The sequence below is a fragment of the Mercenaria mercenaria genome, chromosome 5 (genome assembly GCF_021730395.1).
Source record: "Mercenaria mercenaria strain notata chromosome 5, MADL_Memer_1, whole genome shotgun sequence".
NCBI classification, from domain to species: domain Eukaryota; kingdom Metazoa; phylum Mollusca; class Bivalvia; order Venerida; family Veneridae; genus Mercenaria; species Mercenaria mercenaria.
In genome coordinates this window covers 53,411,160-53,437,625 of record NC_069365.1, presented here as the reverse complement: position 1 = coordinate 53,437,625, position 26,466 = coordinate 53,411,160, and the positions used below count along the sequence as shown (strand labels likewise).

At 37.1% G+C, this 26,466-nt stretch overlaps 1 protein-coding gene across 1 annotated transcript in view; it reads left to right on the top strand.

The window, feature by feature from the left end:
* The window catches only part of LOC123558413 (gem-associated protein 5-like), a 262,358-nt gene that overhangs the window by 211,144 nt on the left and 24,748 nt on the right, over window positions 1–26,466 (top strand). Inside the window, exons 20-21 of the mRNA XM_053543581.1 lie at window positions 7,998–8,145; window positions 25,222–25,341. Coding sequence (XP_053399556.1) covers window positions 7,998–8,145; window positions 25,222–25,341 — 268 coding nt within the window. The remainder of the gene's footprint in view (window positions 1–7,997; window positions 8,146–25,221; window positions 25,342–26,466) is intronic.

Sequence of the window (26,466 nt, the reverse complement as noted above, 5' to 3'; positions counted from 1 at the left end):
ATTTATACAGTTAAAATTTAGAATGTCTTTGTATATTAAATGTGAGACTTTTTTCATTCATTTAAAAAAAAAAAAAATGTAATGGAATAGTTAATGATCAATTAAATCACTTCCTTTCATTGAATATGATAAACCTGCTATAGAAGTATTAAAGTAGGATTAGGAATTTAATAAATATCGATACTTTAGCACCACACTACAAATTGAGCACCACACACGACAAACTTAGACAAAAGTTGAGCATGACAGTACAGACCTAGAAACAGGTTGTGCACCACGCCAGAACCTAGAGCACCACAGTGCATACAAGATACAGGTTTAGCACTGATACAGGTTGAGCTCAACACACCAAACCTAGATTCAGGAGGAACGCCACACTACATACAAGATACAGGTTGAGCTCAACACACCAAACCTAGATTCAGGAGGAACACCACACTATAAACCAAGATACAAATTGAGCACTGATACACATTGAACTCCACACTACAAACCTAGATACAGGTTGAGCACAGATACAGGTTGAACTCCACACTACAAACCTAGATACAGGTATGAGGTTGAGCACAGATACAGGTTGTGCTCCACACTACAAACCTAGATACAGGTCTGAGGTTGAGCACAGATACAGGTTGTGCTCCACACTACAAACCTAGATACAGGTCTGAGGTTGAGCACAGATACAGGTTGATCTCCACACTACAAACCTAGATACAGGTCTGCGGTTGAGCAAAGATACAGGTTGTGCTCCACACTACAAACCTAGATACAGGTCTGAGGTTGAGCACAGATACAGGTTGTGCTCTACACTTCATCATAGATACAGGTTTAGCACAGATACAGGTTGATCTCCACACTACAAACCTAGATACAGGTCTGAGGTTGAGCACAGATACAGGTTGTGCTCCACACTACAAACCTAGATACAGGTCTGAGGTTGAGCACAGATACAGGTTGTGCTCCACACTACAAACCTAGATACAGGTCTGAGGTTGAGCACAGATACAGGTTGTGCTCCACACTACAAACCTAGATACAGGTCTGAGGTTGAGCACAGATACAGGTTGTGCTCCAAACTACAAACCTAGATACAGGTCTGAGGTTGAGCACAGGTACAGGTTGATCTCCACACTACAAACCTAGATACAGGTCTGAGGTTGAGCACAGATACAGGTTGTGCTCCACACTACAAACCTAGATACAGGTCTGAGGTTGAGCACAGATACAGGTTGATCTCCACACTACAAACCTAGATATAGGTCTGAGGTTGAGCACAGATACAGGTTGTGCTCCACACTACAAACCTAGATACAGGTCTGAGGTTGAGCACAGATACAGGTTGTGCTCCACACTACAAACCTAGATAGAGGTCTGATGTTGAGCACAGATACAGGTTGATCTCCACACTACAAACCTAGATACAGGTCTGAGGTTGAGCACAGATACAGGTTGATCTCCACACTGCAAACCTAGATACAGGTCTGAGGTTAAACACAGATACAGGTTGTGCTCTACACTTCATCATAGATACAGGTTTAGCACAGATACAGGTTGATCTCCACACTACAAACCTAGATACAGGTCTAAGGTTGAGCACAGATACAGGTTGTGCTTCACACTTCATCATCGATACAGGTTTAGCACAGATACAGGTTGATCTCTACACTACAAACCTAGATACAGGTCTGAGGTTGAGCACAGATACAGGTTGTGCTCCACACTACAAACCTAGATACAGGTCTGAGGTTGAGCACAGATACAGGTCGTGCTCCACACTACAAACCTAGATACAGGTCTGAGGTTGAGCACAGATACAGGTCGTGCTCCACACTACAAACCTAGATACAGGTCTGAGATTGAGCACAGATACAGGTTGTGCTCTACACTTCATCATAGATACAGGTTTAGCACAGATACAGGTTGATCTCCACACTACAAACCTAGATACAGGTCTGAGGTTGAGCACAGATACAGGTTGCGCTCCACAATACAAACCTAGATACAGGTCTGAGGTTGAGCACAGACACAGGTTGTGCTCCACACTACAAACCTAGATACAGGTCGGAGCACAGATACAGGTTGTGCTCCACACTACAAACCTAGATACAGGTTGAGCACAGATACAGGTTGTGCTCCACGCTACAAACCTAGATACAGGTTGAGCACAGATACAGGTTGCGCTCCACACTTCATCATAGATACAGGTTGAGCACAGATACAGGTTGCAACACCCTATAATGTGATAATGCGACACCATTAGACAACATGACACCGGATCGGACATCGTGACACTTTTCGGAGATTGTTTTCGTTTTGCAGTAAGTGTTTTCAATTTTGTCTACACACAATGTGAATCAATGAAAACCAGATTCCTACCAGTTTTCCAGGAGAGAAAGAGGCATCTAAAGGAATGTTTTCTGAATAAAAAAGACCACCAAATAATCACACAGATAACTAATTCGCGGCCAGATTTTCATTGTTTTGGATATTGAACCGAGGATTTTTTCTCATTTCTGAGGCAACAAGCTTGGCATTGCCCTCAATAAAAAAGCCCAACATTCAGTCTCCTTGTCTGCCAAATATCCTAGCGAAATCTCCATTACTTTCGAAAATACGAGGTGTTCAAGCCAGATGGGTAGACCACAAATGTTCAGTCTGACACCACATGACTCTCAGGGAAGGTTCTTACTGACACCAAATTCTAATTATAAGATGTTCTGTCTGACAACAACATTTGATCATACGTTTTCTTGTCTTTATTTCGCTCGGTTTGCAGTATTTTATCGAATTTACGCGTGTTTTTGGGTATAACGGGTCGTTAAATTCATTTTTCTAATAATAAACAATCTCGGTAAAGTGTCACATTGTCCGATCCGGTGTCATGTTGTCTTATGGTGTCACGTTATAGGGTGTGGTTGAGCTCCACACTACAAACCTGGATACAGGTTGTGCTCCACACTTCCTCATAGATACAGGTTGAGCACAGATACAGGTTGATCTCCACACTATAAACCTATGAGCACCAATGGAGGTTGAGCATCGATTCCAGTTGAGCTCCACTACAATCTAGATGCAGGTGGAGCAGCACACTACAAACTTAGGTATAGGTTTAGCAGCCATACAGATTGAGCTCCACGTTACAACCCTAGATAAGTTGTTGTGGATTAAATGGACCCTGTGGGAGGATAACTTGTTCTCCAAAGTATAATTCATACTTCACCTGTTATTCCAAGTTGTTTTTCACATACAGCAGTTACAAAGTTGAATCAAGGTTTTTGTTCATGGTAACTCAGGCCTCAGAGGGAAATGATATAGAAAAGCAACAAAATAACCAAACACAATTTCTTCATGTAAAAAGAAGACCAGGCATTATTTCATAAGACCTTTCGTAAGCCAGCTGGATGGCTTCCTCACATGAAGAATTCCATGCCCCTAATGAGGCTTCAACCCACATTGGTGAGATGCAAGTGATTTTTAGTCGTTGACCTTAACCACTCTGCCACGGAGGCCCCATGAGCACAGTGTAAGAATGTATAGACAGTTAAATTAAAGTTCTAACTAATAGTAGTATTCAAGCGACAAGAGAAAACATTAACCAATGTACGTGATTGGCTCTTGGTGTTTTCTATGGAGTAAGGAAGCATCTAAGGTTGAACTGCAGGAAAATGCATAGAATGATAAAATATTTGCAATTTCATATCCATTTAGCCTATAACTCACTGGATTCTTTGAATAGAAAAATACTAGTTTAAAAGAAACAGCATTAAAACAAACAAACAATACTCCTCATTGTCAGTTAAATTGAAACAGACATGAAATTTAAGTAGCATTACTTGTAACATGATTTGAGTCAATACAGCCTCCATGGAAAAATTCTGTTGCTATAGCAACTTTTTAGCCCACCATCATGATGATGGTGGGCTATTAAAATCACTCTGCGTCCGTGGTCCGTCCGTCCGTCATTCCGTCCGTCCGTCCGTCCGTCCGTCAGTCCGTCCGTCCGTCCGTCCGTCCGTTAACAATTTCTCGTTATCGCATCTCCTCAGAAACTACTGGGGGGATTTTGACCAAACTTTGTCAGAATGATGTATTGGTACCCTAGTTGTGTCCCCCTGAAAATCAGACTGGTTCAACAATTTATGAGTGAGTTATGGCCCTTTGTTTATTTCTTTTAATTTATATAGATTTATATAGGGAAAAAACTTTGAAAACCTTCTTGTCCAAAACCACAGAGCCTAGGGCTTTGATTTTGGTATGAAGCATCATCTAGTGGTCCTCTACCAAGATGATTCAAATTATTTCTCTGGGGTCAAATATGGCCCTGCCCTGGGGGTCACATGGTTTATATAGACTTATATAGGGAAAAACTTTGAATAACCTCTTGTCCAAAACCACAGGGCCTAGGGCTTTGATATTTTGTATGTGACATCATCTAGTGGTCTTCAACTAAGATTGTTCAAATTATACCCCTAGGGTCAAATATGGCTCCGCCCTGGGGGTCATATGGTTTACATAGACTTACATAGGGAAAAACTTTGAAAATCTTCTTGTCCAAACCACAAAGCCTAGGGCTTTGATACTTGTAATGTAGCATCATCCAGTGGTTCTCTACCAAGTTTGTTCAAATTATCCTCCTAGGGTTAAATATGGCCCCGCCCCGGGGGTCACATGGTTCATATAGACTTATATAGGGAAAAGCTTTTAAAATGTTCTTGTCAGTAACTACAACATTCAAACTTGGACCACATGTATATTTTTGAGTGGCAAGATGAACCTTGACATGAGTTGACCTTGATTTTGACCTAGTGACCTACTTTCACATTTCTGTAGCTACAGCCTTCAAATTTGGACCACATGCATAATTTTGTGCACTGGAAAAAACTTTGACCTTTATTTTGACCTAGTGACCTACTTTCACATTTTTGAAGGTACAGACATCAAATTTGGACCATATGCATAGTTTCGTGTTTCAAAATGAAATTTGACATTGACTTTGACCTAGTGACCTACTTTCACATTTCTCAAGCTACAGCCTTCAAATTTGGACTACATGCATAGTTTTGTGTACCGAAAAAAACTTTGACCTTGACATTGACCTAGTGACCTACTTTCAAATTTTTGAAGGTACAGGCTTCAAATTTGGACCACATGCATAGTTTTGTATTCTGAAATAAAATTTGACCTTGATTTTGACCTAGTGACTACTTTTACATTTCTCAAGCTACAGCCTTCAAATTTGGACCACTTGCATAGTTTTGTGTACTGAAATTACCTTTGACCTTTACATTGACCCAGTGACCTACTTTCACATTTTTAAGGTACAGGCTTCAAATTTGAACCACATGCATAGTTTTGTATTCCGAAATAAATTTGACCTTGATTTTGACCTAGTGACCTTCTTTTACATTTCTCAAGCTACAGCCTTCAGATTTGGACCACATGCATAGTTTTGTGTACCGAAACAAACTTTGACCTTTACATTGACCTAGTGACCTACTTTCACATTTTTGAAGGTACAGGCTTCAAATTTGGACCATATGCATAGTTTTGTATTTCGGAGTAAAATTTGACCTGGATTTTGACCTAGTGACCTTCTTTTACATTTCTCAAGCTACAGCCTTCAAATTTGGACCACTTGCATAGATTTGTGTTGTGTACGGAAATGAAATTTGACCTTGAGCTAGTCAGTAAGTCTTGAAATTTGGAACACACAAAAATGGCACATTGGTGGGCGCCAAGATCACTCTGTGATCTCTTGTTTTAGAAAGTTTCCAAATAGTGCTGGGGATGTTCTAAACTCATACTGTGTTTATAGTTGTTTAATACAGTTGGGCAATAGAGACTGTTAAAGATATATTGTAATTTAACCTGTAGCCTGCTGGCTGCAAGTGATTCTGCCATTGCAACCAGCGCAGACCAAGATCAGCCTGCACATACGTGCAGTGCAGTCTGATCATGGTCTGCACTGTTCCCTATTTAGTCAGTAAATTTTCAGTAAACACCCCTTCAATTAATAAATGGTATTGCCTGAATGGAATGATGGACCAGTCCATTTTAGAAATTTAGCAGGGTAAAGGTTAAAAAGCTGAATAAAATTAAGCCCAAATTCATAGAAAGCCTGTTTTAACCAAGTGTGTAATCTCATAAGAGTAAACCAATATGAGCCGCGCCATGGGAAAACCAACATTGTGGGTTTGCGACCAGCATCCGCGCAGTCTGGTCAGGATCCATGCTGTTCGCTCACAGTTCCTCCAATTCCAATAGGCTTTAAAAGCGAACAGCATGGATCCTGACCAGACTGCGTGGATGCGCAGGCTGGTCTGGATCCATGCTGGTCGCAAACCCACTATGTTGGTTTTCTCATGGCGTGGCTCATATATGGGTAGGTTACATTTCTACCAAAATATCATAACATTAATGTTGGTGTTATGGTTTGCATTTCAGCAGTATGCATAACACTTTAATTTATATTCTCATATGTTGCATTTCAACCAAATGTTACTATAACACTGCTTTATATTCTCATAGATTGCATTTTATACATGTGCATAAGACTAAATTATGATCTCATAGGTTGCATTTCATAACTCTAGCTTTTATTTTTTCTAAATTATGTCGCATTTTAACTTGGAATTACAGGTTAAAGTTTTGCATATTAGTAGGTTTCTCCAAAACTACTTGGCCAAATGCTTTCAGACTTCACACATGTCTTTGGCATCATGAGATGACCTCCCAGGACAACTTTTCCCACACATTTAGCTCATGACAGTAGGGAGAGCATAGATCTATGGATCTTGGGGTCGATCCTCTGGCAGGGCGTATGTTCTTGACGATTTGATAAAACATATTGTGTCTCAACTCAATTCATACTCCACCTCTTATTCATGTAGAGAAGTTGGCAGTTACTGGAGGACAGCAGGTTAGTACTGGTACAGAATCTAGGAACACTGGGTCCTACATAACTGAAATAATGGTGAAAACCAAAATAAAGAAAACACTGGGAAACATTTGTTGTTTTTTTTTATTCTTTCTCATGCATACACATTTTTTGAAAAACCTTGGAAGATAAATAAATTTTGGGTGCACTCTATTTTCCATTCAAGTGTTACAACAGAATATTCTGCAGAAAAATGAATGATGCAAAAACAACTTCCGAAATTTGGATAAGATTATCTTGAGTTCCAGATCTTGGCAATTACTGTTTTTATGGGAACATTTAAGTAAATGATTTGCTTGATATATTGTTTATATATCATTCTGTGATAAGGTAATACTCTGGAGGGATTCTTGTAATTTCTGGCATTGCTTTTAAAATTGCTAAAATGTTCAAAGAACAGTTTTTTGTTGGGGACCATGACATTAAATTTTGTTGGGTGCCAAAATTGTTGGCGTGTCGATACACATGATTTTTGTTTCATCTCATAGTGTAAGAAGAAGTATAACACTGCTCAGCAGAGGTTTCATTTGATTATTAAAGTGGAAGTTGCAAGGTAGAGGTGGGTCTAGGGGTCCTCCCATTCAGTACTTTACCTATGGCAGCAAAAGTGCAGGAAAAAGTAGCCAGAGATATGGATCCTTAGACTAAGCAAGGGGAAATCCCCAATTACCCAGCCTTTAATAGAACTCCAGCGTGGCTTACATTATAAGATTGAGTATGAAAATGAACCGTAGTTCAAATTATGTGAACTAAAATGGCAAGATGATAGATTTGCTAAGTTGAACGGCATTATGGTGCCCCTTTTCTGCATATGCACCCAGCTAACTGTCAAAGAAACTTTGAACAATTTATGATGTTTGTTTTTGCCTGTTCTTACCAAACATTTCAGATCAAGTTGTTGTTGTTACACTATGTGTTGTTGTTATACTATGTGTTGTTGTTACACTATGTGTAGCAGCACTTACTGTTGTTACGTTACATGCAGCACTTCCTGTTGTACATTCCGCTAAAAAAAGCAGCACTAATTGATGTAACATTATGTTAACTTTATATATTTCAGCTTCATTTGACACTTGGACATCAGTGTGTGAAGATTACGCTGTCCAGCTAGAGTCAGACGGACAGTACCACAAAGCAGCAAGCTACTTCCTGGCATGTCACAAGGTGTACGAGGCAATCAGGCTCTTCAAGAGGCATAAACTGTTCAAGTAAGTTATTTGTCAGGTCTTTATACCAGACACCTCCAATAAAAATTAACCTCGCTTGGAACTTTTAAGGGGCTCTTAAGAGTAGAAGAAAATTTTTTAAACAACTTCTCATGAACCACTTGACAGATCTTGACCAAACTTTATAATAAAGCATCCTTGTATGATTACCTTTCAAATGTTTTTCATTTTTTAGCCCACCATCATCAGATGGTGGGCTATTAAAATCACTCTGCGTCAGTGGTCCGTCCGTCCGTCATTCCGTCCGTCCGTCCGTCCATTAACAATTTCTCGTTATCGCATCTCCTCAGAAACTACTGGGGGGATTTTGACCAAACTTTGTCAGAATGATGTATTGGTACCCTAGTTGTGTCCCCCTGAAAATCAGACTGAATCAACAATTTTTGAGTGAGTTATGGCCCTTTGTTTATTTCTATAATTTACATAGATTTATATAGGGAAAAACTTTGAAAACCTTCTTGTCCAAAAGCACAGGGCCTAGGGCTTTGATATTTGGTATGAAGCATCATCTAGTGGTCCTCTACCAAGATGATTCAAATTATTTCTCTGGGGTCAAATATGGCCCTGCCCTGGGGGTCACATGGTTTATATAGACTTATATAGGGAAAAACTTTGAAAAACCTCTTGTCCAAAACCACAGGGCCTAGGGCTTTGATATTTTGTATGTGACATCATCTAGTGGTCTTCGACTAAGATTGTTCAAATTATACCCCTAGGGTCAAATATGGCCCCGCCCAGGGGGTCATATGGTTTACATAGACTTATATAGGGAAAAACTTTGAAAATCTTCTTGTCCAAACCACAAAGCCTAGGGCTTTGATATTTGTAATGTAGCATCACCTAGTGGTTCTCTACCAAGTTTGTTCAAATTATCCCCCTAGGGTCAAATATGGCCCCGCCCTGGGGGTCACATGCTTCATATAGACTTATATAGGGAAAAGCTTTTAAAATCTTCTTGTCAATAACTACAACATTCAAACTTGGACCACATGTATATTTTTGAGTGGCAGATGAACCTTGACATGAGTTGACCTTGATTTTGACCTAGTGACCTACTTTCACATTTCTGTAGCTACAGCCTTCAAATTTGGACCACATGCATAGTTTTGTGCACCAGAAAAAACTTTGACCTTGATTTTGATCTAGTGACCTACTTTCACATTTTTGAAGGTACAGGTGTCAAATTTGGACCATATGCATAGTTCCGTGTTTCAAAATGAAATTTGACCTTGATTTTGACCAGGTGACCTACTTTCACATTTCTCAAGCTAGAGCCTTCAAATTTGGACCACCTGCATAGTTTTGTGTACCGAAACAAACTTTGACCTTGACATTGACCTGGTGACCTACTTTCACATTTTTGAAGGTACAGTCTTCAAATTTGGACCACATGTATAATTTTGGTATCGAAATGAAATTTGACCTTGATTTTGACCTAGTGACCTACTTTCACATTTTCTCAAGCTATACATTTCACATTTTTTGTAGGTACAGGCTTCATATTTGGACCACATGCATAGTTTCGTGTTCTGAAATGAAATTTGACCTTGATTTTGACCTAGTGACCTACTTCCACATTTCTCAAGCTACAGCCTTCAAATTTTGACCACATGCATAGTTTTGTGTATCAAAAAAACTTTGACCTTGACATTGACCTAGTGACCTACTTTCACATTTTTGAAGGTACAGGCTTCAAATTTGGACCACATGCATAGTTTTGTATTCCGAAATGAAATCTGACCTTGATTTTGACCCAGTGACCTACTTTCACATTTCTCAAGCTACAGCCTTCAAATTTGGACCACATGCATGGTTTTATGTACCGAAACAAACTTTGACCTTTACACTGACCTGGTGACCTACTTTACATTTTTGAAGGTACAAGCTTCAAATTTGGACCACATGCATAGTTCTGTATTCTGAAATAAAATTTGACCTTGATTTTGACCTAGTGACCTACTTTCACATTTCTCAAGCTACAGCCTTTAAATTTGGACCACATGCATAGTTTTGTGTACCGAAATGAACTTTGACCTTAAGAGTGACCTAGTGACCTACTTTCACATTTCTGTAGCTACAGGCTTCAAATTTAGACCACATGCATAGGATTGTGTGCCGAAACAAACTTTGACCTTGACATTGACCTAATGACCTACTTTCACATTTTTGAAGGTACAGGCTTCAAATTTGCACCACTTGCATAGTTTTGTGTACCAAATTAAACTTTGACCTTAAGATTGACCTAGTGACCTACTTTCAAATTTCTCAAACTACAGCCTTCAAACTTGATGCACATGCATAGTTTTGTGTACAAAGAACTTTGACCTTGAAATTGATCTAGTGACCTACTTTCACATTTCTCAAGCTACAGCTTTCGAATTTGAACCACATGCACAGTGTTTTGTATGGAAATGAAATTTGACCTTGAGCTTGTCAGTAAGTCTTGAAATTTGGAACACTCAAAAATGGCACATTGGTGGGCGCCAAGATCACTCTGTGATCTCTTGTGTTTTTTTTTTTTTTTTTTTTATTTAACGTCACACCAACACATGATAGGTCATATGGCGACTTTGATTTAACGTCGCGCCAACACATGATAGGTCATATGGCGACTTTCAAATGTTTTGCATGGCCCCTTTAGTTGGCTGCTAGAGCTTAGAATAAAAAATAAATCAAAAAAAACTTCTTGTCTGTAGTATCCTTGCATGGACCTCTCTAAATTTTGATCAGCTGGTTCCATTTGACCCTTTCTAGGGGCACCTAGAGCTAAAACTTCAGACCGCTTTAAATGACTTATTCTCATGAACTGCTTTATGGATTTGATCAGAACAAAGTCAAAAGATTAAGGCCCTCCTCAGGTTAGTTACTTAGGCCCGTTGAAGACCCAAATGAAAATTTTGACATTTAACTCATAATTTGATTCGCCCCTTTGAAATAGGAACTGTTAAATAGCAGATGCTTTTAAATGTTTATTAAATGTACATAATAAGCATGTTCTGGGTTTTCGTGCTCTGTATCAGTATGTATGTAAATTTACATACATGTAAATAACAGATGCTGTTACTTGCAGAGAACAGGTTTGTACTGTTTCAGAATCCATGAACAGTCTTGTTAAGTGAACTGCCCGCAGTTACATAACTGTAATATGGCTGGAAAAGGGCATTAAACCCAAAACAAACAAATTTGACTGTTGAAAAAACAAAACTTTAAAAATAAAAAATAAAGTTGACACACATGAAATTTTTTTTTAAAAAACCAAACAAAGTTGACATAATTTTATGCTTCTGGGTTTGTTTCTCAAAAAAAAAAAAAATTATGTAAATGTTCAAAATTGGATGGCAAAATGCTACTGCCCTTGAGCTAACATAACAAGGTATTAGCATGTTCCGGGGTATCAGTGCCCTATATCAGTAAGTAAGTAAATTTATGTATATAAAATAAATCTTAGTATGTATTTAACCAGGACAAATCTTACCCCATTCTGTTTTTTATTACCGGTACATTTAACCTTTAGCATGCTAGATAAATTGTCGTCTGCTGGAAATTTTGTCTGCTAAAATTGTAAAGTTCATTCAATTTGCTCCAAAATTGGAAGAAATATTGTCAGAGTAGCAAACAGCTTGGAACCTGATCAGACGCCGATTTAATCGGCGTCTGATCTGGTTCCAAGCTGTTTGCAAAGGCTGTTAAATTCGCCTGCAGCAGGCTAAGGGTTAAAACAGTGTCAAGGAAGGTTGTCATTTTCTGTAAGAAATTTATGTTAAATTTATGTTCACATTTGTAATATTTATAGAAAAAAAAACCATTAAAATCTTGCAGCTTCATCGAAATATTTATTTACGTTTTATATTACCGGTATGTAACATAGATTTAAAATATGCAGCTGTATTTTTGTTTTCTGTATGAAATTTATATGTTTATGTGGGAAAAAAAAACCATTAAAATCTCGCAGCTTCATTGAAATGTAAGCATGTATTTACGTGTTATATACATGTGACATAGATCTTAAGTATACAGCTGTATGCATTTATATGATAGAATAAAGCTGTTGACAATGTTCTGCAGATGTTACTACTTCTTCTGTGTTTATATAGATTTTTAATCAGTAAATTTTTGATGAGAATATGAGATAGTGGTGTAATAATAAATTCATCAAAGTTTGAGATAGGTTTCCATATTTTACAAAGGGGTGTTCAATAAATACCCGGAATCGTGCTCTCATTTCTTTATGTATCATCAAAAATGAATGAAACTGCTAAATAATATAGATTACGGAATACTGAGTTGATGTGTCAAAATTTGTTTTTCTTTTCATCCGGCCATCCGGCCCAATTTTGTCTCCTTTTCTATACTACATGCGCTTAAACATTACTTGGCACTGGCGTATTTTTCAAGCTACCCTTTCTTAAATTGGGTGAATATAAATATGAAGTGTATGTGTTACGCCAATAACGTCAAATTATAAATGTGACATCATTAAAATGTTTGGCAGGCATACTGTGTTGAAAGTCAGTGTTTAATGGAGTCATGAGATGACGTTTTGTGTTTTGAATCGAAAATCAAGGAAAAAGACAAATGCTATACAGCTAAATGTTTAATGGCAATGCCCTGAATAAAACAAAATTTTATTAGTGGAACGAGACTTTTAAAAAAATGGTCAGGAGAATATCCCTGACATCTCGTGGTATAGACATGAAAAATAACGTTCAGTCACGTTTTATCAATTAAAGAGCTCCTCTATACGGCATCAAAGCTCAGTGTCCCATTTCATCAGTACGACAGGAATATCATATGAACAATATTTATTATCCCCCGACGAAAGTCGGAGGGATATAGTTTTGGCGTTGTCCGTCCGTCCGGAGCCATATCTAGGAAATGGTTGGGAATATTTATTTAAAACTTCATATACTTGTTCACCACTATGAGTTCTTGCGGCCCGTCAAGTTTGAGTCAGATTGCCAAAGTAACACCAGAGTTATGGCCCTTAGAAATTTCTAGTGTTAACAGTATAGGGTACTATAAATATGGCAATTTCTGCATCATAATTTTTGATATATTTGACCTAGAACTATGAAACTTAAACAGAATTTAGATCACCATAATGTGGTTGTGTACACAGAATTTCATTTGGATTTATTTGTAAATTAAGAGCTATTGCCCTTTAATTGTATAAAAAATCCACATATTTGTACATAACAAACTTACCATTTGGTAGAATTTCATTAAATTTCTTTCATTCTTTTCCATGAAAATTTATTGTAAACATGTGAAGTTGTGTACCCACACCTGGTCACCCCCTTACCTTGATCACACCCCTCTCTATCCCCCCTCACCCCCCCCCCCCCCCCCCCCCCCCCCCCCCCCCCCCCCCCCCCCCCCCCCCCCCCCCCCCCCCCCCCCCCCCCCCAAAAAAAAAAATTCCTTATTTGAATTTTTTTAAACAAACTTTATATACATGTCACCACTATGAGGTTATGGGGCCCATCAAGTTTCAGACAGATTGCCCAAGTAATGCCAGAGTAATGGCCCTTAGAAGTTTCAAGTGTTAACTATATAGGGTACTATAGATCTATAGATATGGCAATTTCTGCATCATAACTTTTGATATATTTGACCTTGAACTATGAAACTTTAACAGAATTTAGAGCACTATAATGTGGTTGTGCACACACAATTTCGAACGGGTTTCTTTTGTAACTTTAGAGTTATTGCCTTTTAATTTTCTAAAAATCCACATATTTATACCACGGCCTGTAAACACTGGCTCGTCCTCTTTGAGGAGATGAGTTGAAAAAAGAGCCAATGATACTTCCGAGGCGGCACTTATGACCGGAACTTTATGCAGAATGTAAACAAAAAAGAAGGGTGAGTTGATTATTTCCTTTCTCAGATAAATGTAAGGCCCTATTTCAAAAAACAGCCAATGTAGTTCCACTCAGAAATGATTATACCTTTTATATATGCAGGCCATTTTGCAAGGTAATTGCATTCCTTGACGTGAGAACTTTTGAAAGTTAGAAAATTATGCATGTCCAAACCAAAAGTAGACATTTTCCCATATATTTCGCCCTAATTTACACAAATTTAAGGTTTTATAGTCACTGCATCAATCTTGCTGAAAAGCATATATTGGTACTGCATGATTTATGTGGTTTACTAGCGTGTTTATCCCGTACATGTCCATTTATCACCATGTAGAGGAGCCATCGACGCAGTGGAGGCGCTAAGAACCGGAGTGGGAGCCAAAGCACTATGAAATTGAGATTTTTTTAATGTATCATTAATTCTGACATACCAGAGCTTTATCATGGTTTCCTTTGATTGTGACAAACATCTGATGGATGATATTGTAACAACATCCTATTCATTTTCTTAGAATGTATTGTGAGATATTTGCACTTCTTTTTTTCTTTTTCACTTGTCTAATAATGGGCTATCATGGCGTATGAAGTTGTATAATTATGATATTTTTATGAAAGGGACATTTCCTAATGCACAACGGTTTTGGTGTCCAACGCGTTTTGAAATTTTTAATAGTTAGTGTTAACTTTTTAGTAGTCTTAAAATGCAATTGCAATATGTGCTTCACTGGGTACTTACAAATGCTAAATAAATATTTTTGTTTACTTGTAAATTGATTAATTCGATTATATATATATGAAAATGCTAACACTCAAAATACTTCTCCCAGATATTCTAAGGATAACAGTGAAACTGAAAACGTTAGATATTTATTCCCCGGTCGAACCGCACGTTTTATATAGGCTTTGTCTTATCCTTGTCCGTTTGTCAGTCGTTCTGCAGTCAAAGTCATACTGAGTTATAATTTAGTATTGGGAGTTTGTAAATAAGGTGGCATCTGTTGAGGCAAAATTTGCTGTCAGACTTTATTGTTAATTAATGCTACGCAGTAAGAATGGGTATTGATCGTTACTGAGCTTACAGTTACAGAATTATAAATACAGTTTTCTAATTTTACTTAAATAACGTTTGTAAGGAAACATGTATGTTGATACTTAATTTCCAGCTAGCGCGATTCATTGATTTACCGATCCTATTCTGAGGAATACCGAAAAATATCATTTCTTATATTTACATCATAATTATGGTATCACTACCTTACTCGATTTTATTTATGCTTTCAAATAAACTCTTAAAAACATTTGTTTCTCAATGAATTAGAAGAGACATAAATATACTGAAAAAATAGAAAAAAACAACAACATATTAGCAAAAATATTGAGGGAGTTTTATAAATAAAGTGAACATTCTAACATGACTAGCAATGCTTAAATCGTCAAAAAGAATTGTGTTTACGTCACGTGGACGTTGTATTTAGCGCCATGTATGCACCCAGAAATAGCGCTTCAAAGTTTAATCAAATATTTTACTTGGTAGCAAGTATAAAACCAAATGTCAAATAGCACAACTGTTTTGTTTAATTTACACACATACTAAGCTGATTAATGGCCTTGCAGAATAAATCGCCATCATTTCCGCAAGAAGTATTACCATTTCCGGTCCTGGTGTGTATTGTACAAGCGAACAATCAGCGATAATACTTTACATTTTTTTTTGTGCAAAGGAGATCTGAATGTATTCACTTTATTGCTGGTGACAGCCGTTCCCTTGCGCTTCTTTTTATTTTGGGTGCTCGTGGTTACATTTCTAAAGTGTTCGTGTAAATTTGATGTGCTTTGCTGTGTTTTACTTTCACTTCTTTTACAATTGTATGTTACGTCGTTCTTTTTCTTTGTCAATGATAACACTTTCCTACGTTTGCCTTTAAACAGATCCATCTGGAACGAACAAAAGGAATAATATCACATAGAATTGAGAATCCTTTCTTTGCGATTCTTTTCAAACATTTACATTAAAATTGACCATTTGTCATAAAACTGTGTAGCCGTTGCATTGATATATACGCATATATTTTAGCTCGATTTTTCGAAGAAAAAGTAGAGCTATTGCACTCGCAACAGCGTTGACGTCGGCGTTGTTGTTTTTTATAAAGTCAATTATCTCTGTTACTATCAAAGCTATTGACTTAAAACTTAAAACAGTTATTTACTATCAAAGTCTACACCAGGAGAATCAATCCCTGTAACACTGATTTGAATTTAATGGAGTTATGCCCCTTTTTAACTTATAATTTTTGATTAACCCTTTTGAAAGCATCAAATATCTTTGTTACTATCAAAGCTATTGACTTGAAACTTAAAATAGTTTACTTTCGAAGTCTACACCAGGAGAAACAATCCCTATAACTCTGATTTGAATTTTGACAGAGTTATGCCCCTTTTTTAACTTAGAATGTTTGCTAAAAGTTTTTAATTAAGTCAGATAGCTCTGTTACTATCAAAGCTATTGACTTGAAACTTAAAATAGTTAATTACTATCAAAGTCTGCCCCAAGAGAAATTAACCCCATAACTCTGATTTGAATTTTGACAGTTATGCCCTTTCTAACTTAAACTTTTTTTTGTTTAAAGTTTTATAAAGTTTTACTGGCAAAGCTCTAATTCAAAGTCAAGCACTGAGAAAAGTCGAATGCGCTGTCTTACGGACAGCCCCAAGACTTGTTATTTTAGGTAGAGTATGTGCATTTGGGTAGTATAATACAATTTCAAGCATCAAATTACAAACATTAAAACGGAACAGATATAACAATGCGAGAACGGAAACGCTTTATACGAGTATTAATCACCCAGAGAAAGAACTGGTCAGTGGCTCCCACTCCGGCCTTTTGCGCCTCCTTCAAGGCTCTGGCTCCTCCTCTTAGCCAAAATTGAGCATAGACGAATAAAACCCGCCGTTAAAACACATAAATAATTCAGATTTAACAAACCATTATGAGAAAAATTGGTACAATGTATGTCTACCCTTATTTGTGTAAATTAGGGCGAAATATATTGGTAAATCTCCACTTCTGGTTCGAACTTGCCCCATTTTCCAATTTTCAAAAGTTCTCACGCCAAGGAATGCATTTACCTTGCAAAATGGCCTGCATATGTAAAAAGTATAATCATTTCTGAGTGAAACTACATTGGCTGTTTTTTGAAATAGGGCCTTACATTTAACTGAGAAAGGAAACAATCAACTCACCCTTCTTCTTTGTTTACATTCTGCTTAAAGTTCCGGTCATTAGCGCCGCCTCGGAAGTATCGTTGGCTCTTTTTTCAACTCATCTCCTCAAAGAGGACGAGCCAGTGTTTACAGGCCGTGTATACATAACAAATTTACCTTTTGGCAAAATTTCATTAAATTTCTTTCATTCTTATCTGTGAACATTTAATATAAGCATGTGAAGTTGTGCACCCACTTGCCTTGGTCACACCCCCTCCCCCTCCCCCTCCCAAAATTTTTTTTTTCATTTCTTATTTTAGATTTGTTCCAGACCTGCCATGATTATTTATCAACATGCAAGTTGTACCATTCCCCCACCTCACTCCTCCACCCAGTCATCATGCCCCCCACTGATCATGCATCCTCTACCCCTCCCCCCCCAACAACTTCACCCTTTTACCCTTTTTTAGCTCACCTGAGCACAAAGTGCTCAGGGTGAGGTATTGTGATCGCTCACCGTCCGGCGTCCGTCCGTCCGTCCGTCCGTCGTCCGTCCACACTTTCCTTTAAACAACATCTCCTCCTAAACCAACAGGCCAATTTTGATGAAACTTCACAGGGATGTTCCTTGGATGGTCTTCTTTAAAAATTGTTCAAGAATTGAATTCCATACAGAATTCTGGTTGCCATGGCAACCAAAAGGAAAAACTTTAAAAATCTTCTTCTCAAAAACCAGAAGCCCTAGAGCTTAGATATTTGGTGTGAAGCATTGCCTAGTGGACCTCTACCAGTTTTGTTCAAATCATGACCCTGGGGTCAAAATTGACCCCGCCCCAGGGGTCACTTGATTTTACATAGGAAAATCTTAAAAAATCTTCTTCTCATAAACAAGAAGTCCTAGAGCTTAGATATTTGACATGTAGCATTGCCTAGTGGACCTCTACTAAAGTTGTTCAAATCATGACCCCGGGGTCAAAATTGACCCCGCCCCAGGGGTCACTTGATTTTACATAGGAAAATCTTCAAAAAAATTTCTAAAAATAAACTAGAAGGCCTAGAGCTTAGATATTTGACATGTAGCATTGCTATTGGACCTCTACAAAATTTGTTTAAATCATGTCCCCCAGGGTCAAATTTGACCCCGCCCCAGGGGTCACTTGATTTTACATAGGAAAATCTTAAAAAATCTTCTTCTCAAAAACCAAAAGCCTTAGAGCTTAGATATATGGTGTGAAGTATTGCTAATACTTCACCAAGTTTGTTCAAATCATGACCCGGGGTCAAAATTGGCCGCCCCAGGGTTACTTGATTTCTATTAGGAATTAAAAATGCTTTTTAAAAACATAAGCATCAATTACAGACTTTATAAGGACAATTACATTGCGAGAGGAAAGCTTATACAGTTATTTAATCATACCCAGAGGAAAAATTGTCACCCCGCCCCCAGGGGTCCCTTGATTTTACATAGGAAAATCTAAAAAAAACATCTAAATAATTCAGAGCCTAGAACTTATGAGAAAAATTGGTGTACATTGTAGTGGCCCTTATTAAATTAGGGTCAAATTATTGGACCCCGGGTTTCAAACTTGCCCCTCCTAGCGCAGGAATTGATTTACCTTGCAAAATTTATGTAAAAATAAATCAGAGAAGCTACATGGCTGTTTTTTGAATGTAGGGCCTTAGATTTAACTGAGAAAAAACATTCAATATTCTTTTGACCCTGGGGTTAAAGTTGGTCATTCCCCCTATATGTGGCTTTACTTGATTGTCAAGAAGAATGTTTACAACTTGTTATAACAAAAACAAATACCTTGAGCAGAAATTTACATTAAATCTTGCCTATGTGACCTTAAAAAGATTGATTTTCAACTTGCCTCACCCCTCCCCAACCCGGTCCAAATTTTTTTCCATTTCGGTTATTTTAGATTTGTTCCTAGGACTGCATGAATTTTTATAAACAGCAAGGTCTGTCATTCCATCAACTCTACATCATCATGCCATATAGGCCATCATGGCCCTTACTTTTTTTCATTTTTAATTTTCCATCAATATTTATAATCAACATGTGAAATTTTGTTTCCTCTCCTGTTCCCTGCAGCCCCACCCCCTAAAAAAATAAATATATTAAGTTGTGACTGCACAAACCTTGTCCTCAGCCATGTGCAAGATATCTTACCTGTGTTCTCTTAAGAACATCTGTTCTTTTAAGTACATGTTAAACAGCAACACCTGGTGCCAAACCACTCAAAGACAATATTTCGTTCCAGTTAAACTTCACTGCCATGTTCAAGATATCTTACCTGTGTTCTCTTAAGAACTGTGTTCTCTTAAGAACATCTGTTCTTTTAAGTCCAAATGTACATGTTAAACAGCAACACCTGGTGCCAAACCACTCAAAGACAATATTTTGTTCCAGTTAAACTTCAAGCTCACATTTCAGTTAACTGCATTTAATTTTAAAAGCTAAGCTTATTACAGTAAGCATATCCCATTCAAAATAAATTCTGTCAGGATCAAAGTAATAATTCATAGTATTACATTTATTATGTACTCTTTTATTAAACATTTGTTTTCTGTTAAATTGATTTTGACTAATGAAATTATTTGCTTCTTAGTGACATCCTTAACTTTTTGCCGGATATATTTTTTTGCCATTCCTCACCACAAACCCTTTTGGCGGGGGATACCAATTCATGGAAATTTGCTTGTTTATTCTTAGGAAGGTGTAGAAATGCATATAATTGAGATAAACATTGAACCAATGGTAATCACGAGTTGTACTGATTAATTGTTTGTGATATTACAGCGTCTTAATGACGTTGGGCCGCTTTTGAGGAAGTGACGTTGCCTAGGAGACGATAAATAAATATTGTGCATCTTCTGAAATCTGTAATTTAAATATTTGCATTTATTATGTTAATATCCGTCATATTTTCAAATTTCAACAAAATGGGACAAGAAATAAACAAATGAGAGAACTTTTCCGGGTATTTATTTAACACCCCTCGTATACTCAGAAATTTACATATGGCAGATCAATGTTTTTGTGATTTTATTATGGCCCCCTTCAAAGAAGGAGGGGTATATTGTTTTGCAGATGTCTGTCGGTCGGTATGTAGACCAGTTGGTTTCAGGATGATAACTCAAGAATGCTTTGGCCAAGGATCATGAAAATTGATAGGCAGGTTGGTCATGACCAGCAGATGACACCTATTGATTTTGAAGTCAGTAGGTCAAAGGTCAAGGTCACATTTACCCAGAACAGTTAAACGGTTTCCAGATGATAACTCAAGAATGCTCGGGTCTAGGATCATGAAAGCTGACAGGGAAGTTGGTCCAGCAAATGACCCCTACAGATTTTGAGATCAGTATGTCAAAGGTCAAGGTCACATTGACCCGGAACAGTTAAACGGTTTCTTACAATAACTTGAGAACGCTTGGGCCTATGATCACGAAACTTGATAGGGAGGCTGATCATGACCAGCAGATGACCCCTATTGACTTTGAGGTCAGTAGGTCAAAGTCAAATGGACCCGGAACAGTTAAACCGTTTCAAGATGATAACTTGAGAGTGCTTTGGGCCTAGGATCACGAAACTTAATATGGAGGTTGATCGTGACCATCAGATGACCGCTATTGATGTTGAGGTCTGTAGGTCAAAGGTCAAGGTCAAGGACGCAGAACAGTCTTTAGGGTTTTTTTTGCCAAATAACCAGAGAATTCTTTGGTTTAAGATCACATTTGATACCAAGGTCACTAATGACTGGTAAATGACCCATAATTATTGATTTGAGGTCAGTAAGTCAAGTGTCCAGTGCACAGTGACCAAATAATTTCTGTTCCTTGTGCAGTTACTGAATGCATCAAGCAGGGTATTTCATGTTCTACTAGCTCTTGTTAAGAATTTAAGTCTTGTGCTGTAAACTGTTGACAACAGTTATTATTTTATGAAGCAGTACTTCTTGATGAATTCTGTTTTAAGTGTAATCGCTTTAACATTTCTTATCCCATTGAAAAGTTTATACAATTTCACTGTACGAAATGACCACTGTATTGACATTCAAGTGGCGAGCAATTTAGATGAATAATGGATGAATAATTATTCATAGAAAGTTTTTGCCTCATTTAAGTACATTTTCTGTTTCTTCAGTTACCTTAAGAACTTTGTGTTACCATAACAACAGTTGATCCATTCAGTCCCTGCTTGCATGAGTGCCATTTATTATGGGAATAAATTGACCTTTACCCTGCAAATTTTCTATAACGAACTGGTCCATCATTCAACTTGGGCAGTACCATTCATTATTCGAAGGGGTGATTTTTGTCTGCACTGGTCGCAAAGGCAGAATCACTTGCCGCTAGCAGGCTAAAGGTTAATGGAATTTACTCATTATGACAATGTACACCAAAACATCCATTGCCAGTTAAACAGGCATAATTTCACAACAACCATCCTTGACACAGATAATTGTTAAAGTTACTATTTATTAATAGGTTCCTTGTTTTAATATTGTAATTCAGGACTTCTTTGGCTAAAGTCGCCAACTTTAAATCACCTGTCAATCTGAGGCCGATAGCTTTGTGGTTAAGGCAGCTGGCTTCAAGTCATTTTACCTTCACTTCTGCAGGTTAGAATTCATGCCCCGTCATCCTGCAGGCTTGTGGAAGGTCATTGGTTTCTTAAATAATTTCTGGAGAGGCACCTTCATCTGACATTGAAAGCTGGAGAGTTGTTGCGCAGCCTGTTAAAATTGTGTCAGTGCAAACAAACTTATAAAACAACATCGTAATTCAATTAATCATGTGTATATTGCTATGTTCTTACGTATGTTTTATCTGTCATTAACTGCAAGCTGTCATCCAAATTTTACTGCTAATTACATAGTTACAAGATATCAAACAAAGGAGGCATGTCACGCTTTGCTGTTGTCAGTCATTTCTTGTACAAAACAGAAAAAAAAAAAAAAAAAAAAAGATTTGTACTTCTGAAATAAGGCAGTTGTGTTGATAATAAATTTTTCAGTCCATATGAAAGTGTATGTTTTCTGTCATACATTTTCCCATCTGTTACCATTGTTTTCATAGTTATGGTTCAATACATTTTCAATGCCATTTTGTGAACCAGTTTTTTTTACGCATGTGTAAATGTTTTCTATGTTAGAGATGTCGATAATGTGTTTCACTGTCGTCTGCTTATAAAATTTGCAGGCTGCACACCCATCTGCTTAGATATGAAAACATGTATTAAGAAGCTGTGTGCGGGAATGAGATGTACAATGGAACACCACTGTGACTTTCCGTATTTTTATTGTTCGCTGAATTTCAAACAACAGTAACACTGTTTATTCCATTGGAACACCAATAACAATAATAAATTAACTTAGAAATTTCCAACGTGGACAACCACTGATCTGATGGAACACCATTAGAGTTAAAAAACACTACTGATTACAGGTGACAAACATTGAAATATAAATGCAACATTAACAATGAATATTCATAAAATGTAACATCATTGGATAACAAAAATAGGTAAACTGATTGGTCAGTTTAAGTGACAGTATATTGGCGGCTTGAGCTTATAACTCTTAAGGCTACAGATAAATCAAAGCACCATATGACAATGTATCTAATTCAAAAGTAATTCTAGGGTAGGTGACAATTTAATGTGTCTCTTTGGAACAATAATGTTTTGTCCAGCTTATACAATATTAGTTGACATAATGGTTTTACCATGTAAGAATAAAAATTAGTTTATTTGTCAAGACAATGTTGTTGGTAATAAATGTCACCTTGAACCTTAAATAGTATCAGTTAAAATAGTAAGCATCAATTAGTTATGTCACAAGGTATGAAAATTGTATAATTCTTGTTAAGGCCTGTATTGTATATGGTAGAGTTGGGCATGGAAATGAAAATAAACATAGCAATGAAAATATCTGGAGTATATGACTTGGCAAATGTCTATGCATCTATTAAGGCCACCAATATAATGCATTTTTTAAACATTTTAACTTACTACAAAATATTATTTTTGGTAACTAAATATGTCTGATTTTCAAAATACTGTTATATACTAAATAATGTTGATTAATATTATTCCTCCTTTGGGGACTCCTTAACCTAAAATATTTAAGAAGGAAGACTGTCACAATATCAGTTGATAAACAATAATAGCTTGGTTTTACATAACATATATTCTGAAAGAAAATGTGTTAGTCTAACAATAAAAAGTACTGGTTATTACATATTATCAGTTAGAAGAAATTGGGTGAAATTTTGCTGCGTAATACATGCATGCTGGATATCCGTCTTGTTTTTACGTTCCTTTCTGTTCCGCTTCATACTAGTCTGAAATTTCAACTTTTTATACGCCTATGAAATGGGACATATTATGGGATCACATGTGGCAGTAATCAGCATCGTCAAAAGTTTTCTGTCCTCTAACTTGAGCAATTCTTATCTCATGTTCACCTGATCCTTCCAAGTCTATCTGGAGTTATGGCCCTTTGCTTTCAAAATTGCAAAGATTTTGACAATGTCCGCTATCTAACTTGAGCAGCCACCACATTTGAATATAATACCTTGCCAAAGTTCAATAAGCAGCTGAATCTTCTGAGTTATGACCCTTGAGTTGCTAAAATTTGTGAGAATTGACTGTGTCCATGTTTTGACTTGAGAGATTCTTATCCATTGTTCTCCAAACTGAATCACAGTGTTTATGGGTATAATATGTTGGCCAAGTTCGATAACCAGCTGGATCCTCCAAGTCTTCTTGGATTTGTGGCCTTTTAATTGCTAAATTTTTGCCAAAAATTTAGTGTCCATCCACTCTCTAACTTAAGCAGATCTTAGCAAATGTTCACCAAACTAGGTGAATAACCAGCAGTATCCTTTAAGGCTGTCTGAGTCATAGCCCTTGAATTAAAAATTGCAAAAATTGACGGTGTCCACTCTCTAACTAATTTGTATCCATTACTCACCAAACTTAATGAAAATGTTTATGGGCAGAATATCTCAGATTGAATTGATAACCAAGCCAATGGTCCCAGTATTTCTTGAGTTATGCCCCTTGAATTACTTAAAACTGCTCAAATTTACAGAGACTGCTTAATATTATCAAGTGTTCAAAATACTAAGGATATTTATATGCATATCATCTTGGCCAAGTTGATAACTGGCCTGATAGTCTCTGTCACTCTAGAGTTATGGCCCTTGAATTAGGCAAAATTGAGAAAACTAAAGTTTTTATCATTTTAAAATTATAGCCCTTGAATTAGGCAAAATTTGGAAAACTGAAGGTTAGTCTGCTCAATAAGTAGAGTATTTAAATGGTCAAAAAGTAATTATGTCTCCCACCACACAGTGGTGTGGGAGACATATTAATTTACTCCTGTCTGTGTGTGTGTCCATGTGTCTGTCACAAATCTTGTCCGCGCTCTTAGTCGAACATTTCTCATCCGATCTTCACCAAACTCGAACAAAGTGTGTCCTCGGCCAAGTTCGATAACTAGCCAAATTGGCCCAGGCACTTCGGAATTATGGCCCTTGAAACATTGTTTTTGATAATCAAGGCACTGAAAGTGTGATTGGGTTGTATCAAAGCACTGAAAGTCTGATTGGGTTGTATCAGAGCACTGAAAGTCTGATTGGGTTGTTTTTGATAATCAAAGCACTGAAAGTCTGATTGGGAATTAAGAATATATAAGGAGTAGGGTATACGCTTGAACATTTCTGATCCGATCTTATACTACTATTCAGATGATTAGGCAGTTGTGGGAGACATCCGCTTTTCTCAAAAGCAGCTCTAGTTTGCTGTGACATGCATATGTTATGATAGTTTGTCACTCTTGCTTTTAATTGTTTAAATTTCACTTTACTTTACCGAAATGGAGCTTGAACATTGAAGAGAAAGATACATTAGAACAAAGGTCTTTTGATATAGTAAATGGTAAATGTAATAAATTGATTAGAGTTAACTGTTATATTCCAGGGAAGCAATTGCATTGGCTAAAGCAAGATTGTCTCCCTTGGATCCAGCTCTGGAGGAGTTGTACACCTTATGGGCTCAACAACTGACTAAAGATGGAAACTATGAACAAGCTGCTAAATGGTATTGTGCACAAATCTTTAATTTCTATTTACTAAAATACCTAATGTTTTTACCTTTCTCTTTCTAATATGTTACTGATGCAAATTAAGGAAGTATCTTTTCGTTAACTTTAAAAAAACATAGTATTCGGCTTGATTACAAGGTAGAGAATTGAGTGGCGCCATGAGAAAACCAACATAGTGGTTTTGCAACCAGCATGGATCCAGACCAGCCTGCGCATCTGCGCAGTTTGGTAAGGATCCATGCTGTTCGCTAACGGTTTCTCTAATTGCAATAGGCTTTAAAGCGAACAGCATGGATCATGACAAGACTGCGCGGATGTGCTGGCTGGTCTGGATCCATGCTGGTTGCAAATGCACTTTGTTGGTTTTCTCATGGTGCAGCTCAATTTGTTGTTTAATATCGGCAGAACAGTTTAGTGATACTTCCACCTTGATCCCTCCAAAAAATATTCAAAAACACTCAATGATTGACTGTGTACCATTAGATAAAGAACTGTTTCAAAAAGCTGTGCTTTTGGCTGTGTACTCTAAGAGAACTGTTTCAAAACTGTTTTACCATTCATAATATGTTTCAAAAAGCTCAAGGATTGACTTTGTACCCTATGAGAAATGTTTAAAAAGCTCTTTCATTCACCCTACCCTTTGAGAAATGTTTAAAAAGCTCTTCCATTCACTGTGTACCCTATCAGAAATGTTTAAAAACATTTAGCAAAGGATACACAGTCAATGGTATTATTCAACTAATTACAATGGTAGGGCGTTTTGAAACATGGGTACATTGGACCTTCCCCTACCATCAGAGCAGTTGCCGTGTTACCTATAATTGTGTCAGCAGGAATAGATTTGTTTCAGAAAGCTCTAATTATGACTATGTAACCTTCATGAAATGTTTCAAATAACTCTACTTTGGTTGCTTGTGTACCCTTCAAGAAATGTTTCTAAAGACTGTATGGTTGGGTTTATAATTAGAGAACTGGTTCAAAAAGCTATTCCACTGACAAGACTAAATTACAATACAGTGTAACCTTTTAGAAATGTTTCATAGTGCTGTAGTTCCATTGTCAGAAAATTTATAATTTCAATATTTTGGAAGATTTTCCAATTATGCTTTGTAATAGAGTAT